The 19,048-nt window shown below is 41.8% G+C and overlaps 1 protein-coding gene across 4 annotated transcripts in view; it reads left to right on the forward strand.

The window, feature by feature from the left end:
- GPATCH1 (G-patch domain containing 1) overlaps positions 1-18,194 on the forward strand; it is an 18,626-nt gene extending 432 nt beyond the window's left edge. The window contains exons 2-21 of one of the 4 annotated variants that reach the window (XR_016039661.1): positions 1-107; positions 1,730-1,864; positions 2,984-3,069; positions 3,378-3,538; positions 3,784-3,881; positions 4,548-4,603; positions 5,169-5,405; positions 7,273-7,420; positions 7,574-7,653; positions 8,756-8,960; positions 9,563-9,853; positions 10,390-10,568; positions 10,799-10,926; positions 11,205-11,341; positions 11,624-11,793; positions 12,464-12,687; positions 13,402-13,508; positions 13,877-14,001; positions 15,224-15,415; positions 17,876-18,194. The exon at positions 1-107 is cut by the window's left edge and continues 4 nt beyond it. Coding sequence is in view for 3 of the 4 variants with exons in the window: in XM_088845575.1 (XP_088701701.1) it covers positions 1-107; positions 1,730-1,864; positions 2,984-3,069; positions 3,378-3,538; positions 3,784-3,881; positions 4,548-4,603; positions 5,169-5,405; positions 7,273-7,420; positions 7,574-7,653; positions 8,756-8,960; positions 9,563-9,853; positions 10,390-10,568; positions 10,799-10,926; positions 11,205-11,341; positions 11,624-11,793; positions 12,464-12,677; positions 13,398-13,508; positions 13,847-14,001; positions 15,258-15,415; positions 17,876-17,906 (2,887 nt within the window). In the remaining variant the exon portion in view is untranslated. Of the gene's footprint in view, positions 108-1,729; positions 1,865-2,983; positions 3,070-3,377; positions 3,539-3,783; positions 3,882-4,547; positions 4,604-5,168; positions 5,406-7,272; positions 7,421-7,573; positions 7,654-8,755; positions 8,961-9,562; positions 9,854-10,389; positions 10,569-10,798; positions 10,927-11,204; positions 11,342-11,623; positions 11,794-12,463; positions 12,688-13,397; positions 13,509-13,846; positions 14,002-15,223; positions 15,416-17,875 lie in introns of all 4 variants that reach the window. The other 3 variants (XM_088845576.1, XM_088845575.1, XM_088845577.1) reach the window with 3 other exon arrangements.
- Positions 18,195-19,048: the final 854 nt, after the last annotated feature.

Raw genomic sequence — 19,048 nt, forward strand, 5'->3', positions numbered from 1 at the left:
AGGCCCGGCAAGATGGCGGCGGGCGAGAGCAGCAGCAGCGGCGGCGACGATGACGAGGAGGCAGAGGCTGGTGAGCTTCGGCACGCCGTTGGAGCCCCTGGAGGAGGGTGAGTTGGCGGCGGCCAGGCCCACCCCACCTCCCTCCGCTTTTTCTCGAGGCCTCGCTGAGGGGAGAGCACCGCCCGTGCTGGGGACCCCGCGCCCCACAGAGTCCACTGGGGAGAAGGAGGCGGGGGAGGGCTGATGGGCTCCTCTTGTTTGGGGGAAGGGTCTCAGGGAAAGGGGCTCAGGCAGGCTGGGGGGTGCTTATTGGTTATGGGGGGCGGACCCTCACCTTCCTAGAAGGATGTGCCAGCCCTTTTATTTCAGGTGTGGGGAGGTGGGGTACACACCTCCAGATGCTGCTGGGCTCCAGACACCATCGCACCCGATCTTTTTGGTCCTGGGGGTAGCCAACTGGTGGGGCTGTGGGGGGCAGTCCTTAAATTCTTATGAAGTATTTAAAAGCATTAAAAAATACTTAAGAAACTTCTCCCCCCCAAAACAGAAGCCTCCCCCCCCCCCCGTAATATCCTCTTTCTGGTAGTATTTTTACATTTTAAAGGAAATGTCTGTGATCCCCGCCCCAAAAAGAACCTCAGCCATTTTGGGGGCGATCTCACAAAGAAAGCTCAAACACTTTTTAACACACACCCTAACAAAAACGCCCATGTCTTTGCTAGTGATGGCTGCTGGGGCTGAAGGGTGACGGACACATGGAATCGTAGGGTCCAACCCCCTGCAATGCAGGAACCGCAGCTCAAGAACCCCTGACAGATGGCCTCGCAACCTCCACTTTAAAATCTCTGATGAAGGAGAGTTGTTGTTGCTATTTGTAGGATTGTACAATTGTAGAGTTGGAAGGGATCCCAAGGGTCATCTGGTCCAACCCCCTGCAACGCAGAAACCGCAGCTCAAGAACCCCCTGACAGGTGGCCATCCAACGTCTGCTTAAAAGCCTCCAAAGGAGGGTCCACCACCTTCTGAAAGTTCTTCCTAATGTTTAGTCTCCTTGCATGTTCCCACATTTATGGTTCAGGTATTCTTGCTTTCAAATGCGGTAGGAATTAGGACTGCAGTTCTATTTGGGAATAAGTCTTATTGAACTTGATGGTACTTGCTTCTCAGTAGATATCCATAATCTTGCACCATAAGACTGTTAAGCAAGTGGCTGAACTGAAGAAATTGATCATACGAAACCAGCCTAATACTTGTGATACTCTGTGTAGCTCAGTACTCCTAAACTGAAACAGTTCATATCCCAGTGGTTTTGTTTGACTCCTCACTGGTGCCATATGTAGCTAGAAGTGCATGTTAGAGGTAGGGTGTAGTTGGAATTGAAAAGTTAGTGAAAATCACCGTATTTCCTACCTTTTGATCATATTGGTTAGTGAGCCTCTATGCTGCTACTCTAGCATAGGGTTTGGTTGACTCCCCCCCCCCCCCGTCTCATCTTGTTTATGTGAATTTGGGAAGAGAGCTAACATGTGAAGGAGCTTCCCTCTGTGCATAAACCAGGAGAGGAATGGCTTCTAGGCCCTTTCTCCCCTGAGTCTGCCTTGATAAATTGGCATTGCTGGGCAGGGTGCAAACTAATTTTCATAGTGAAATAGCAAACCCATATTCCTCCTCTTTACACCTTTCATTCACTGTTCTGATTAATTTATGCTTCTTAAAACAATAATTGCAGGTGAGAGAATTAAGAAACCAGTTCCTCTCCAAGAGCAGACTGTCAAAGATGAGAAGGGACGGTACAAACGTTTCCATGGAGCATTTAGTGGTGGTTTCTCTGCTGGCTACTTTAACACAGTGGGCTCAAAAGAAGGTGGGTAATTACTAATGTCTAAAAGTTCTTTTCTTTCTATCTTACACAAAACTTCTTAGGCAAGCTTATTTCACGGGGTTATTTTGAGGATAAAATGGTGGGAAGAAGAACCACCTATGCTACCCTGGGCTCTTTGAAGGAAGAATGGGATATTTAAAATATTTATAAATTTATTTGAATAATTTTCACCCTGGCTTTTGTGGCGCATTGTCCTCGCAGTGTGACTTACAAAAATATTTTAGAACAAAATACATGAATATGATAAAGCACTGTCCAATTAAAGCCAGTGACAGTTAAAATATATGCTACATTTGTTCAGTTTCTTGCTAATATTTTTTCATTATACACTGTTGGTATTTTTTAGCTTTGGATATGAATAGATATATATTGTTTGTTTCTAGTTGCTATTAGATGCCATTACATTATTTTTTGTATATCATATGTATTTACATTATTTTGTGACTAGTTTTTATCCTTATTTATTTATTTATGGCATTTATTTCCTTTTTTAAAAAACCAACAACACTTATTTGGTTCTTATAGACATTTGGAGGAGTACCTATCAAATGCTCTTGTGGTTCAGGCTTGCTTTATTTAAAAGACATCTATATTGTTCCATCATGAACTCGGGGAAGTCCGCATGGGGTTCCAGACAGTCCCTTATCCAAGCAGTGACCTGAACTGCTTGGCTTCAGCAAGGCCCCTGTACCACCCACCTTCAGCCCATGCTTTGGCACAGCCAGAAAGCTGCTCTGTCCACTGTAGAGATCACTATGAAACAAAGTGAGGATGGTAATTGCAACAGTATGAAGGACCCAAGTCATTTGGGCTCTCATAGAGTAAAACTAGCATCTTGAATTAGGTCCAAATGCCTTAGGGGCCCCGTGTAAGTGCTAGCTTATTAGCACTGCATAATTACAATGCAATACTATGCATGTTTACTCAGAGGTTAGCACCGCTGATTTCACTGGCACTTACTCACCTGTGAATGTGGACAGGATTACAGACAGGGTAACGTTATGTAATTTTAAACATAACTTTCCATTTCCACTATGAAACATTATGCTAGTGTTTTAATTACTCATGTCTTATAAGAATGAACTGTTATTGTCTTTAAAGGATGGGCACCGTCAACCTTTGTATCATCACGTCAAAACAGAGCAGAAAAAACAGTTCTGGGGCCAGAAGATTTTATGGATGAAGAGGTAAATTTGCAAATAATGCATTTTAAAGAAATAAATAAAACACTGTCATAATCCTTTGAAGTTCCACGTAAATGGGATGTGTGTGTCTGTGTTCTGGTTATTCATTAGTCTTAAGTATATATGTATGTAGTGTTATTTCTGCAATGCACAATAAATATGAAGTATGTTTTGCCAAGAACCAATACATTTTATGTTACAATGAAGCTGCTCTTTGTTTTCATTTCAAGATAATTGTTTTAATATGTGGATGAGGAGGAATCCTTTCTAATTTGATTTGTTTCTTCTTACTTTCTCCCCTTGCTCCAAAGGATCTTGGTGAACATGGGATAGCACCAAAGGAAATTTCAATTACAGATGAATTTGCTTCCAAAAGCAAAGATAAAATAAAAGAGAAGGCCAAACAACTTGCAGGAGTTGTTGGCCCGATCCCTGGAGCCACTGTGTTGGATGAATTTATAGCACCTGCAAAGTAAGTACCTATTATGGAAAATTATTTGTGTTCATGAATAAAAGGCAATACAACTGATAATGGGTTAAAATTGGGGAAGGGGACATAGACTCGGCAACACCAGCTTTTCCTCCTCAGACTTCACTGATGCAAAATCTAGAGCTCTGAAAACTTGGCCTGTGTTTTGCTTGATGTTTGCAGGTATTGTTTACACAAAGTTTTTAGTCTATGTGGCTACAAAAACTATTAATAAATTTCCTTTTCAGAATAACCATTGGTATTGACTTGTTGCGAAAAATGGGCTGGAAAGAAGGACAAGGAGTTGGGCCTAGAGTAAAGAGGAAACCACGGAAGCAGAAGCCTGGTATATTCCATGAAATGTTTCGTGTTGTATCACTCAACAACATAAAAAAAGTGATCTGTCTATTTTAGTCTACTAGAAAGTTGTTTGTATAATCCCCATTTATTTATTTATTACACTTATATGCCGCCTTTCCTCCAAGGAGCTCAAGGTAGTTTCCCCCTCCCCAATGAGTTAGATTAGGCTGAGAAATTGTGACTGGCCCAAGGTCACCCAGTGACCTTGGCATGAATCCTTATGGCGAGTGAGAATTCAAACCCTGGTGCAACACTCTAACCATTTACACCAAACTGGCCCTTACATTCCATTCTATGTCAACCTTATTGTGACCCACTTCAGTGGAGCCACAGCAATGTACAGTGGTACCTTGGGTTACATACGCTTCAGGTTACAGACTCTGCTAACCCAGAAATAGTGCTTCAGGTTAAGAACTTTGCTTCAGGATGAGAACAGAAATCGTGCTCTGGCAGCGCGGTGGCAGCAGGAGGCCCCATTAGCTAAAGTGGTGCTTCAGGTTAAGAACAGTTTCAGGTTAAGTACGGACTTCCGGAACAAATTAAGTACTTAACCTGAGGTACCACTGTAGATTCTGGGCACGTTGCCCTTTGCATAGTCATGATAATGAAGAATGATAGAAATTTAACCTTGTGTCTTCATACTTGGTTGCAGAGCCTGAAGTGAAAATATATGGCTGTGCTTTGCCCCCTGGATCTGAGGAGTCAGAGGTATTGCTTGTGCAACACTTTACTATTGGTGGGGGCCACTGTTTTTTGTTTCATCTGCAGTTGTGCAAAGCACGCAAAGGATCATTTCTGATGACATTAACATTCTTCTTAAACTGTTACTCCAATTTTCTAGATCACTATTACTGTATGTAGATTTTTACTAGATAGCATAGCTAACCAAAAAGAAGTCTCAGCCCCATGAAGCTTGCAAATGTAACAACTTGCAATGGAGCAGAGCAGGGCATCCTGGAGCCACATGAGTCCATTGGCCTAATTTCAAAAGCCTTTTACAAGTGGTCAGTTTAGATGAGAGTTATCCGTCCCTGCAGCCTTCTGGATGAAGAGAAATGGGGTTGGGGAGAGAGCAGAGGCTCATCTTTGTTCTGGCCTGGCTCTCCACTGGATTCAGCTCTGCAGTCAGCCTGTGGCTTCTGGACACAAAACTGTTGTCCCCTGCAGCAGAGGAAGGATTGAGGCAAGGTTTTCTTGGGGTGTATGCAAGCAAGGTCTTTTTGCTGACCTCAGTAACAATGCTTTGTTACAAATGTGTGTTAATTTCCTAAAGGAAGAAGAGGATGAATATCGCCCAGAAAACGTGACGTTTGCACCCAAAGATGTAGTGCCTGTAGACCTGACTCCTAAAGATAACGTCCATGGACTTGGGTACAAAGGCTTGGATCCCACCAAAGCCTTATTTGGCTCTTCAGAAGAACACATTGACCTTTTCAACCCCAGTGCTGAAAACTCAAATCTTAGAGATCTGCGCCACAGTAAAGGCCGGAAGCTTGGCATTTCAGGCCAGGTAAAAAGCTGCTGCTGGTTAAAAGTTTTTTCACCCTTGTTGGCTGTGAAGATAGATGGGCTTATAAGTGAACGGATGATGCCTGTTAAAATGTTTGAAGCTAAAAGATGATTTCCATGGGTGGTTTCAGTGCCCAGCCTAACTTATTATTCACCACTGATCAGGAGAAGGGGACAGGGGAGTCAACTTCCATTGCTTACCCAGTTCAGCTTATCTTGCTGCAGAATTTGAGTTAAATTCTGGGTAGATGGTGTGTGGGTTTGCGCCTGTATACAGTGTACCCAGCCTTGTGTGTCATGATATCAATCTCACCACTTGCCTTGTGCAGTTAATTTGCAGGGCCAGTGTTGTGGGTCATCACCTTGCAGCTGCCAAGTTTGTGTGTTGACACACTGCTATACATAAAGTATGCTCATTTAGCTGCACTAGTAGCCGCCCCCACTTGCATCTGGGCCTGGATGGCAGCAACAGTGGCACTAGGTCTGGCATCTCTTTCTCCACCCCCTTCTGCCTGCCTGCTGCCCTTGGAAATGACCCCTCATCTACCCTCCCCTGCCTGAGAAGTTGAGGGAAGCTGCCGTAGACCTGCTAGTATGTGAGCCAAGAGCGGTGGGAGGCAGGAGCAGCTGCTGTGAAGGGAGAGGATAGAACCGGCAGCTGCCACTCATTTGCTAGGTGAACAATTGAGCAGCAATGGGTGGGAGGAGCAGAAGCTTGTGCCACTTGCTCATCGCCCCCACCCAATCCCTCCTAACAGTGATGGTGGTTCCCTCCCCCACCCACCTGAGTGAGCAGCAATGGCACCTAGGAGCAAAAGGTACAATCACTCGCTTGCCTGTCTTCTCCTGCTTGAAACTGATGGTTGTTGCTAGCAGCAGCCATCGCTGCCTGCCCTCTGTCCTGAGGAAGGAAGATCCCTTCTTTGATGTTTGTTGCACCTACATGGAGTGGGATTTGGGTACTCGCTCACTGGCACATTGCCAGGCCCCTTCTCCCAAAAAACCTGGAGCCAATCATGTTTGTTGATGAAAAAGCTCAAAGTACATTTAAAGCAGAACAGAAGTTTTGATGTTTGCAGAATTCTAGTAAATGCCTGTGTGCTACGTGGAAGTTCGTTCACATCTTTATTTCCATTTCTGTGAGTTCTTAAGTGGTTTCTCAGAAACAAGACACATGACTGGTATAAAAGGCACATGGTTCATGTAAAAATATCAGGAAATAAGTAGCACCTTGGTACATCCTTCAGGCAGACATATCCATAGTTGCATTCCTGTTAGGCAGAGTTTTTGCAGGTAATGACATGTGCTAGGAGGATAAAGAAGTGTACTGAGGTAATGTGTGTAATAAATTCTTTTAGGAGCCCTACTTAATCCTTATAGATCACTAGCTTTTGCAGCTTGTCATTGAAAAGGCCCTGTCCTGAACCATTTTTGATTCCATGTGTGTGCGGTGGAGCATGGAGCCAGGCCTCTGTTGGTTACCTCAATAACTAGAGTGGTTCATATGAGAGAATGTGAACCTTTTAGATTCCCTAGATTAAAACAGTATAGTGCTTTGAATATATTTGACAACACTTTGAATTGTCCTTGGAAAGGAATTGGCTAAATAGCATCCTAACTTGACAAGCAAGATAACCTACGGCCTGGTAAAACCAAACAAGGGAGTGCATTGACTTCCTTGTGAATTCTGTGTATATGACCTTGTGCCCATGTTGGTGCCAGGGTGGCAATAGAGGCCCTGACACAGTTATAAGTTCAGCACCCTAAGATTAACTGTAGATCCCCGTGTGCATTTTTTTAAGACAAACACTTAGTGGGCTGTTGAAATATTCAGCTGTAACCATTCTATGTTATATTGTTTTCCTTAGGCTTTTGGTGTAGGAGCTTTAGAAGATGAAGATGATGACATTTATGCTACTGAATCGCTTTCTAAATATGATACCATTCTAAAAGATGAGGAACCCGGAGATGGGTTGTATGGATGGACAGCACCTAAGCAGTATAGAAGCAAGCAGGGTATGAATCTGGAATTTCTGGAGCCCCAAAATCCTGTTCATTTGAAATTTCCTAGAGGGAGGGTCTTATAGAGTAGGTTGTCATATATTGCCCAGCTCTGCTCCCATTTGTTTTTGCTTTGAAACCACTTATGGATTCTAATTTTGTTCATAGGAACAGAGAGAGAACATAAGTACATTGGGAAAATTTTGGATGGGTTCTCACCAGCGTCTAAGTCTGTAACTTCTCAAAAGGTACGTAAACTAATTTATTTTTCCCCTGAACAAGACATTTCATAAGACACCTCCCTTTCCCTACATACCTGCAGATTTTTGCTCAAATTGGTATGGGGGAGGAGATCAGGAGATATGTTAATGGTTTATGGTAGGAAACTCAACTGCCAACTACCTCCCTATTTATGCTGGTGATGGCTTAGCTGTATAAACAGAAGTTCTTCTGGTGGTATCAGTTAATTTATCTGTTAAATTGCCAACAAGATTATTTTTCATTTTCAAAATCCACAGCACAAAAAAACCCCAAAAAACATTTTTGTCAAACAGTTTAACAGGATCAATTCATTCTTGCTTGCTTAACCCAAACAGGCATCTTACTAATTCTGTTTAAAAAGTTAGGAGGATCTCTCCAATGCAGCTTATCAGGTTTTCACAGACTCAGTACTTCTTTATTCTTTCTGTACCCTAAAAGTAAGGCAGGGAAGATGTAATTGGTTGGAACTCCACTGCCCTGATTTGATCCTAGCAACTGAGAATGTATAGCCAGGGGAAATGACACAGAAGGTTTATTCTTCCAGTGATTAAGTAGCATAGTTCTAGACGCAATTTAACTTGCCATATACAGTGGTGCCTCGGGTTACAAACACCTCTGGTTACAAACACTTTGGGTTACAGACTCTGCTAACCCGGAAGTAGTACCTCGGGTTAAAAACTTTACCTCAGGATGAGAACAGAAATCGCACGATGGCAGCAGCGGGAGGCCCCATTAGCTAAAGTGGTATCTCAGGTTCAGAACGGTTTCAGGTTAAGAATGGATCTCTGGAACGAATTAAGTTCATAACCAGAGGTACCACTGTAAAGGAAGGTGGCGTTTTTGCAGAGGTTGACAAGATTATGAAAACAAGAGAAGCTGTGGATGTATTAGGGCACCTTGGTGCCATGTGATGGTGTTTGTTGGTCTTTGACCTAATTCTGTGTACTGGTTTGTACACCTGATTTCGTCTTAAATTTGGACAGTGTCCTGTGATTGATAGAGACATTGTATATATTTAAAGCTTAAGTAATCAAAATGAGACCATGTCTACAATATATTCAATGTTCTCTGTTGCTTTTCCTTTACAAGATTTATCCTCCTCCTGACCTGCCAAGGGATTACAGACCAGTCCATTACTTTCGCCCTGTGCTAAAAGTTAGCAGTGAAAACTCTCATTTAGTGCAGACATTAGCAGAATCCACTGGGAAACTTGAGAGTGATGCAGCACTGCAAAGCAGACACCAGAAGACTGCTGCTCAGCGGAGGGAGTTGCTGGGCGAGAAGAGTCTGGAAGGTACCCAGGATGCTGTATATTTCCTTGCATTTCACATGTTTCTATTGTAGGTTCCTGTTGCTTTGACCATTTTGAGGGGGGGTTTATTGGCAAATTTGTATTAAAGGCATTCATTTCTGAAGTTTACAGCAGTCCTCTCCTTACTGATCAGACCCCTCCTTACTGAACATTGATTAACATGGTGGGTTAATGGGTATCTCCTTGTAATCATACATAACAAGCACAGATATTCTGGGCTGTATTTACTCTGGTCTCTCTCTCTCTCTCTCTCTCTCTCTCTCTCTCTCTCTGTGTGTGTGTGTGTACACGCACGCTTCATCTTTTCAGACTTTGCATACATTTTTACTCAGTAGGTTCACATGCTCTTCAGTGTTGGAAGCTCATTGAGAAAGTCAGTGCACCCACTTGTTTGATTTTTCTTGCCCATAGGCTAAATTTGAAGGTCGTCTTGCTTGTCAAATTAGGATGCTATTTTAGCCACTTCCTTTCCAAGGACAATTCAAAGTATTGGCAAATATATTTAAAGCACTGTACTGTTTAGATTCTTAAAACAAAAGTTTTCCTTGTTGCCCTGTTTTTACACCATAATGTTTCTTTCTTAGGTCCAGCGACTTCCGTTCTGGAATATCTGTCAGAGAAAGACAAAGAAAGAATCCGAGAAGTGAAACAGGCAGCAGAGCAGCAAGTGAAAGCTCCAGCGCTCCAGCTTCAGGGGCCCTTGCCTGACAAATCCCAGGTGCCTGTGTTACCTGTTACTCCACAGAGGTGGCAATTGGTGCTAGGAACCCAGTTGGCCACCACTGGATCTAGTGATTTCAAACCATTTGCAAAAAATCCAGAGAAACAAAAGAGATACGAAAATTACATAGAAGGTCTTAAAGATGGAAAGAAAGGTAATTGGCAAAATCACATGCAGCTCTTCTTCCCTGTCATGAAATAGGTTTTACATCTGAATCCAAATGTTGTGCTTGTGATAAGCAGAGTGGTAACAAAATGAAAAGGAAGGGCAGGGTGTGAAACTGGTACTAATAAACAGAAATTTACTATGATGTTGACTATTGGTATGTCTAATACTTTTTGACACCATCCTCTTCAGGAGCAAGGAAATCTTATGTGCTGTCATTGCACAGTTGTATGACAGTGATTCACTTAGAATTTGTATTTTAATGCAACCATACAATTTTCTGTTTCCTAGAACCAGAATGACACTTTGGCTGTCCATGGGTTTTTAGTGCTTCTTTTGAGGCCATTGTCTTGTAGTTTTCCTTTTTGTTTATGCTTTTTTGTGTACCATTTATTGGTGTGAACAACTTGATTGAGATAAGAAATGCACTCCCCTTTGTATATGTGTGTTTTACAAGGTTCATTTGTTTTTGTGTTTCTAGTTTAGCTTTATGGGCTCCTGTTCACTCCTCCTATCTTTCTATAGATGTGCTAGAAAGCTGCCTAGATCACAGTATGACCGAGTGGGAGCGTGGAAGAGAGCAAGATGAGTTTTCTCGTGCTGCCCTGCTCTACAAGCCCTCCAGCTCTGTTTTGGCCTCAAGGTTTACCACTGCAAAGCATGAAGACGACACAGAAAAAGTCAAAGTTCCGCGTGATGAAGAGGTCTGTTCTGCTTCAGTCCTTCAGTAACCAGTGAATTGTGATGACCTGTATTCACCTCCACAAAGCTCCTCTGTTTAAGATCATTCCCAAAGTTTTATTTTTCATAAATTTCAATTAAAAAAAATTGTGTTTGGAAGTGACTAAATTCAGAGTCAGTGTACATTTACTGTAGCTAGTACATTATTTCCCCTCCAGCACTCTAGATACTAATCCCTTTGTGATTATTTTAGACAGCTGTCAGTGACAAAGAGGCTGCTGCAAAGATGAAGATGTTTGGCAAACTGACAAGAGAGGCGTTTGAGTGGCACCCGGACAAATTATTGTGCAAAAGGTTTAATGTTCCTGATCCCTATTCAGAGTAAGTTGCTTGAGTTTATAAATAGCGTTGAATAGATATGAAAAAAAGCTAATTTTAGAAAATGTAGATTCCGTATGAAAACCTTCTTCTTTAGGCCTTCTTAGTCACATTGTTAATTTTAGTCTTGATTCTTGTCAATAAGTTATTTTCCACAGATGTCTAAAATTATGCTTCACTTGTAAATGGCTTGCTTGTTTCTCCTTTTGTGTGATCTTATTTCTATGTGATAGCAAAAAAGAAACTTGATGTGAAAACCCCATTTTAAAATTTTTCATCAGGTCATGTATTGTTGGACTGCCCAAAGTGAAACGTGACAAGTATTCTGTGTTCAACTTCTTGACTGTATCAGACGCAACATCAAGCGTGTTGAGCCAACCCACAAAAGCAGGAATGCAAGAAAATAATGCTTCAAACAGTAAGTGGTCCATTTTGTTATCACTTGCGAGTAAAAGATTCAGGCCACTAAAATACTTGAGGCATTTCAAAATAGTAAGCTATCTTTTAAGGAACAACAGAGGGGAATCAAACAGGACAGAGGCAGAATGCCAAGCACCTGGTGCATGAATAGCAAAAGAAAAACAATAACCTCCAACTGCTATTTAAATATCAAATATGCTTTAAAATATAAACAGTAATGACAAAATCAATATAACTAGAAAACTAAAGGAATCTGGGAATTTTGTTTGTATCTTTTAAGAGCCAAAGAAACCATCTAGATGGGATGTATCTGACAAAGAGAAGAAAAAAAATGATGCCATTAGTGAGTTCATAAGCGTGGCTAGATCAAAGGTTGTACAGGAGGCACAGTCGCCAGCACTGGTTGAAGCAAAGGACAAAAACAGAAGTACTGGAGCTGTTTCTAACAAGGTACAGTAGTGCCAGAGTTTTGATGCTTTCATTGTATCTTCTTCACATGGATCTTCCTTGTGAAGAAGTGGGGATGCAGCCAAGTGGTCAAGTGATTGTACACACAGCATTTAGGGTACTTTCTTGTCACTGATTTTCCCTTTGTCCCGGTGCCCGGTATAGGCAGAAATGTGCTACAACTAGTTGTAGACCATTGTAATACAGGAGTGGATTCTTCTTTAAAATGAAAGGTCAAGAGCATGAGACTAAAGGAAGCACAGACTCAGCAAGCGCAAGCAACAGCCACCCTCATCCAAAGGCCAAGCAGTTAAGAGAGCTAAAGCTGGAATTTGAATGAATTGACGAATTGGTGGCCCCTCTCAGGGGAAGAAATCTGCTCTAAACAAGACATTGAACTGTATCTCCAGATGAGCAAATCATCTGGAAGACCAGGGCTTAAGCGCTTCTCATGAGTATCTAACATAAATCTTACAATAAGCATTTTATTTCTGCCATTTTAGCCAGATTAACATTGTGTGGAGCGGAGCAGAGCAGTGTCTGAAATGTTGTGGTCATGGCTCTGTAGTCTGTTGATCTTTAGGAAACCTGTGTTTGCTACTCACATTCATAATGGGACATTTAAAGCAAAATATGTTAAGTAAACCTCTTTCATTTTCGTTCTCTTGTGCAGACACTAAGTGAAAGTACTGGTCAGAATGAAGAAACAGAAGAAGAAAGCAGGCCATCAATGGATTTATTTAAGGCCATCTTTGCCAGCTCCTCAGATGAAAAATCATCTGAAGAAGAGAGCGATGGAGAAGAGCAAACAACACCAATGACAGAACCAGATTCTGAAAGTCTGAAGCCTTGTGATGTGCCAAGTGCTCCTTCACTTCATGAACAAGGTAAAAATCAGTGGCTAGTCCAGGACGGCTTCAACTGTGCTTTGGTGCTATGGTAGTGAGCCATGTACTCCCTTTTCTAATGCATAGTGCTTCAAGTAGTTCCAGTTGATGCAAACTATAGTTTGCCGCTATGTCCATATGGGGGCTTGTGCTTTCCTTCGTAACCAGGATTGAAAACCATGGTTTGAACTTAATTGTATCATACTGATTTGGAGGGCAAGTGCAGGCTGTAGTTTGCTGTCACATCCTAGCAAGTTTTGGCTTCTGCAAAAAAGGAAGCAACTGATGGAGCGCGAGAAGAGGGACGCACAGGGATGGTTTTGTGTTGCGTATTATGTTTGAATCAGCCTGAAATGTCTGAAGAACTCTTGTGTGGTCTTGAGACCTTAGTGAAATCCTGACACTTTCTGATATACCCTGTAAGTAGAACTGGAGATAGGATAAAGTTTACTGGACCAACAGTACATTAATTGTCGATAGAAACCCTTAAAGTCCCTTTAACTAAGAGAAAAGGCTCTGAGGTGGTACAAGCTCATAGAAATATATTATAAGAACCTTTTCTACCTTATCATTGTCAGAGATGGGATTCTGAATGGACCAACAAATCAAGGGCTATATGTTCGGCTCAGCATGGTGATTCTTTTTGTTGTATTATACTTGAGACATTATTATCAAAGCACCACTTCATCTTTTTTTTTAATTGTGCTTTTCCAATTAAAGAAAGTGAAGTAATCACACCCAAGCTTCCCGTTACCTTAACTCCACCCCCAATGGACATAGTTGATCCAGGAGAGGAATTTGGACCAAGATTGCCACCAGTTGCTGCTTCTGGTAAATACATTTCAGCATAACGTGTGAATTCTGCAGAACACTTTGTATGAATTGCAGTTATGTAGTTTGTCTAAGTGTATATTTTTAAAAGTTTGCATACAGGAATATTGAGGACTTTCTTTATGGAGTTAAATGTGAAGGCAAACTAGTTGTGTAGGCAACTTTGAGCTTGTATTAACATCATGTCTACCAAAAGGATTTTTTGGTAGAGTCACGAAATGTCGTCACAGTATTAAGGGATTTCCCTTAAAAGCTTTAGTAGGGTGTCAAGTTCTTTAAAAGGACTTCAAAAACTAAACGTTGACAGTCATTGAGTATTTTTGATGTTTCTTGATCAGGCACTTCCTCTGTATGTGATTTGATTTTAGACACTCCTTTGAAGCATGAAGAAATCCAGCTTACAAGTTCTCCTGAAGCCGCTAAGAAAGCAAAACCTAAAAAGAGCAGAGAAAAACACAAGACTAAGAGAGAGCACAAACACAAAAAGGAGAAGGTGATTTTTCAATTTGACTTTTTGGGTGTAGAAACAGATTTATGCAAAACCATAGAAAATGCATACAATATAATAATTGTCCTATAGAGATGCTGTGCAGCTCTCTCCACTGAACAGAATTGCATTGGCCAATCCCTCTTCCTTCTCCTGCAAATGTTTTATCATTGGGGCTTCAGCTTTTATGCATAAACCTTCCCTGCGTGGATCTAGTCTGAGCAGCTCCAGCGGGTGCAGAATGCTGCAGCGAGACTCCTTACGGGGTCCTCGCTGCGAGATCACATTCACCCGGTGCTATACCAGCTGCACTGGCTCCCGGTGGAGTACAGGATCAGGTTTAAGGTGCTGGTTTTAACCTTTAAAGCCCTATACGGCCTAGGACCCTCGTACCTACGGGACCGCCTCTCCTGGTATGTCCCACAGAGGAACTTACGATCTTCAAACAAAACATCTTGGCAGTCCCAGGCCACAGAGAGGTTAGGCTGGCCTCAACCAGAGCCAGGGCTTTTCCAGCTGTGGCTCCGATTTGGTGGAACGCTCTGCCACAAGAGACTAGGGCCCTGCGGGACTTGACATCTTTCCGCAGGGCCTGCAAGACAGAGCTGTTCCACCAAGCCTTTGGCCGGGGCACAGCCTGACTCCCTCCTTTGGCAATCTTCACAGAACTCTAGCCCAATGGTTGCCATCAATTTGATTTGAATTAATTTTATAATGAAATGATTTTAGAATGTTGTATTATTTTATTGTTGTTAGCCACCCTGAGCCCGGCTTCGGCTGGGGAGGGCAGGATATAAAAATTTATTATTATTATTATTATTATTATTAGCAGATGATAGAAATAGCACTTAAGTTTGTTGGATTCTGCACATGTCAGTTCCTGTACAAGCATGAAGTTCTGACCCTATGTAAATTCTGTGCTTGGTGCTGACATGCCTGCATTGAGTAAATACCATAAGGACTGGAGGCTTGGAATAACTGGGGGTGTTAAATGTAGTTATTTATTAGTAACTTCAGAGTGAGGGGGACTCTTCAGCTACATTTTGGCTAACACCTTCCTAAGAGTAAAACCCACTGAAGTTGATAGGGCTCATTTTCTGACAAATATCATCAAGCTAACCTTATTGAGCTTCTTCCAGTTTTTATCTTGGAATAGCCATTGTGTCATCTCATACATGCTCATACTATAAAAGTTCATTTTTTTGAGTTTCGGATTTCTCTTTGTAAGGTGCATCATATCAGTCCTGGAACTTGTTTTGCAGAAAAAGAAACACAAGAAAAGCAGGCACAAGGGCAAACACAAGAATAAGAAATCGGAGAAAAACAGTGACTCGGAGAAAAATAGTGGCTCGGACACAGCCGATAGCAGCAACAGTGAGGAAGAGACCACAGAAATCCCACCACAGGAACTTCTCAGAAGGTAAAGAGATGAAGGGGCTGATTTTCCAGTGGGGGGGGGGAGATCCTCAGGTGGGTTGTCCCTCCCACTTGTTCCACCAGTTCCTTCCTTCCTGGCCCCCCTGTGCAGGTCAAATGACAGAGAATGCTACCCCATATTGTACTGAACAAGCTTTGGTCTTTTTTCATCAAAGGAGATTAGAGAGAAGACATCACTAGTCAGCTAGAAATGGCACACTTGCCTCAGAGGGTGGCAAGCCCTTGTTTTCAGCAGACCCTTCAGATGACAAGATCTGGGGAGCAGAGGCCACCCACGGTGTTGCATGTATCTTCCCAGTGGTTAACATTCCTCCCATCAGGGAAGAGATTGTGATCCAGGAGGTGATAGGAGTGTCTCGGACCAGCTCCAGAACTTGGCCATTGGTGCCACATGTGGCCCTGAGACCTCAGAGGGACCTGGCTTCTCCTAGGGCGGTGGGGTTGAAGGGAACACAGGGTTCCTCTCTGGCATCTCCTCCTCCCATTGTTATTGAAAGGCTGGCCTTGTTCCAGGAGTTCTTCTCTTGGGTTCAGCAGATTCTGGTGCAGGGCTGTATTCCCCCGACTGCCTCTGCGTCAGCAATTGAACCTTTTCTGGGCCCCATCTGTACCTCAACTGAGTGGGAAGCCTCCCGTGCACCCCCTGTAGTGGTGCTTCAGGGGTCTTTATCACCACAAATATGTGTAACAATCCTGATACCTTTAAAAAATCCCTTAGGAAGAAAACATTTTGTAGTAGGAAGGAAATAATCAACTTTTTTCTCCCCACGTAGCCACCAAATCGCCCTTTGCCTAGTTTCAAATGCTTGTTTCCAAGGGATAAGGCTCCAGATTTTTCAACAGTTTACTGTTTGGGGGGGGGGGTTTGGTTAACTTTCTTGGGCAGCTTAACTGAGTCTTACCAAGCCTCCTTGTTTATTTATTACGCTTCCTTTAGAAAAAGTGCTTTAATATCTCAAAGGTTAATAAATCTGTCCCAGTGGATTGTATTTTAAGTTGCTTCCAAAGAAATTGTGCAATATAGCCTACATTGTCCTTTGCATAGCTTACCTATGGCTCTCTTCATTTCAGAATTTACTAAAAGAAAGTTCTAGAATTTTTGGAGTGTTTTTTTCAAGTTTGTTACCTGTAAGATAGCTTCATATGCACTATCAACTTGCAGAATATACACACCTCAGAAAAATTTTCCTAAAACAGCTCAGCAAGCAGAGGGAAAGGAACCCTACTGGAAACTCACAATGGCAAATTATAATGGCCATAACAGAACACTTGACTTTAATATGAGTACCTGCATCCCAGTATTTTATGGTCTGGACACTAAAAGCTGTCAAGGCAGCAATTACCAGAGGAAAGGGAAAATTGAGACTCTGAGACTGTTAATCAGTCTGTTTAAAAACTCTTAATGACTTCAGCATTAGCACTTGTCTTGGGCATTTAGCATCTATAATTTTAGTTAGCAACAGTATCACTGACCTGGTTCTCTTTTCCCTGGAGTACCTTATTTTAAGATTTAGCACATCACTGACAGTCGTATCAAACAGTGTTTTGCCCATGATGAGCCAGGCTAAGATATTGTCTAAATTGGGATAGATCTATTTGAGATACTTTATCTAAAGGGAGTGTAAGAAATAAACAAGTAGTTGCTGTTTGCTTCCCAAGTTGTTCAACAAAGTTTACAGCACTATCCTAGGCATGTCTACTCAGGAGCAATTCCCACCAAGTTCCATAGGTCTTAGTCCCGGGAATTCTAGTGTTCTACATCTAATTTCATCGTAATCACTGGGGCATAGTTCAGTTAAAACATGTTTATTTTTTTCTGGCAGATATATTTGCCCATTTTCTTCCATAGATCACTACAAAAATTAGATACGAAATTGAAAGTCTGCTCGTCTAAATTTAATTTCCCAATAGCTCTGATCTTGTTCCATTTCACATTCAACAAAAATGGAATGTGTGTGATTAAGACAAACCTTTATCAGGTCTGGAAAAATCAATACCACAGTTGTCTCCTTCCATCATTCAGAGGTTTTATTGGCAGTTACAGTGTTTGCCCTATTATAAGGAAAATCTCCCTGGATCAGATTGTCTGACTCATTTTTCAGTCTGTGCATCTCTTTGCTTACCTCATTCACTAATATTGGACCACAATAAGGGATTCATGCTTTCAGAGAACAGCTAGTTTAAGTGGTGACTTTTTGTCAAATTTATTTATTGGGGTGGGGAGATTTGTTTATATTGGGGAACAGTAGCAGATATGTTGTTCATTGTTTAGCTCAGAATATACCTGGACTTCTTCGGATTGCTGGTCAAATCAATATCTTGAAGACTCTGTTTGGATTATCTAATGTTAGTAGCTAATATAAAAATGGATTATAATGGTTCAGTTCTAGATGTTTATTTCCATTATTTACTTATTCAGTCCTTCCCATTTGCTTTCTTCTAGGCTGAAACATCTTCCACTTGTGAAGCGATAGTTTGGATTTTTAAACATCTTTTGGTCTCAAAATGGATCTCCTCTATGATGGCAGATCAACAATGCAAAGCATATTTGAATGTTCTGTAAATACTGTATTTATGTTGGCTTTGATAGCATAAAAACATACAAGTTGAATTTATGATTTCAGAGTTAAAAATAAAAGGAAATGTGGTTTATGCTAGAGAAGTTTGTTCAACTTTATTGTAATATGAAAAGGAATGAAAATCATGCATTTTAAAGAGGATGAGCATAAAGAAATTTTAATAAAGTAAATTTACTGATCTTATGCCTAATGTCTTACAATCATTTTTCAAGCCTGAAGTATAAATATGAGAATATTGTAAAGCAGTAATATTCACCAACAGCTGCCTTTTTTTGAAATTTTTGACCACTGAAGTAGTGTAGCAGTGTTCTGTTATTGTTATGAGGAAAATCAGTCTTTCCTTTAAAAGTTACTATTTCGGGGGCCCACTCTAAAGAAAAACTCATGATGATGGGGCTTGTGACTAGTTTTCTTTAGACCAGGGCCTTTTTGTCTTATTCAGGCTTTTCATGCTTGCTTATGCATCCAAACCCCCTGCAGGCACGATGGTTTAAAAGGCTGAAAAAATTGTTTGTAATTAAGAGACAAGTGCAGTTGGTTGGAAGAGGGAGAGAGCAGGCAAAGGTGAACTTGATTTCTTGTGCTAGCCCATCTTTCCCAGGAAACATTTCTTTGAGGACTGGAGCTTGCTACATAATCCAGCAACCCTTATTTGCAGAAGAAATGCTCCACTAGTTATCATCATTCCCGTTTTTCTGATGCTTAGGTTGTGTGGGTGCCATCGCTCATGTAGAGGAGAAAAGTATCAGGGGACTCAAGAGATCCCCAAGATTTGTGTAGGTACAGAAAACCTGGAGGAGGAGGAGGCGGAAACCACTAAAAGTGGGGGGGGGGGAGGATGGCCCAAGGAGGACTGAGCATGCTCAAGAGCTGCAGAAAGCATCCTCAGTGTGGGAGGGGAGAAATGGAATGACCTGTACCATGGGAGCATCTGCATTCAAGTGTCAGATGTACCATAAGTCGTGCATATTGATACAGTGGCACCTCGCAAGACGAATGCCTCGCAAGACGGAAAACTCGCAAAACGAAAGGGTTTT

Source organism: Podarcis pityusensis, assembly GCF_964106645.2.
Source record: "Podarcis pityusensis genome assembly, chromosome: 8".
In the NCBI taxonomy this organism is placed as follows: Eukaryota; Metazoa; Chordata; class Lepidosauria; order Squamata; family Lacertidae; genus Podarcis; species Podarcis pityusensis.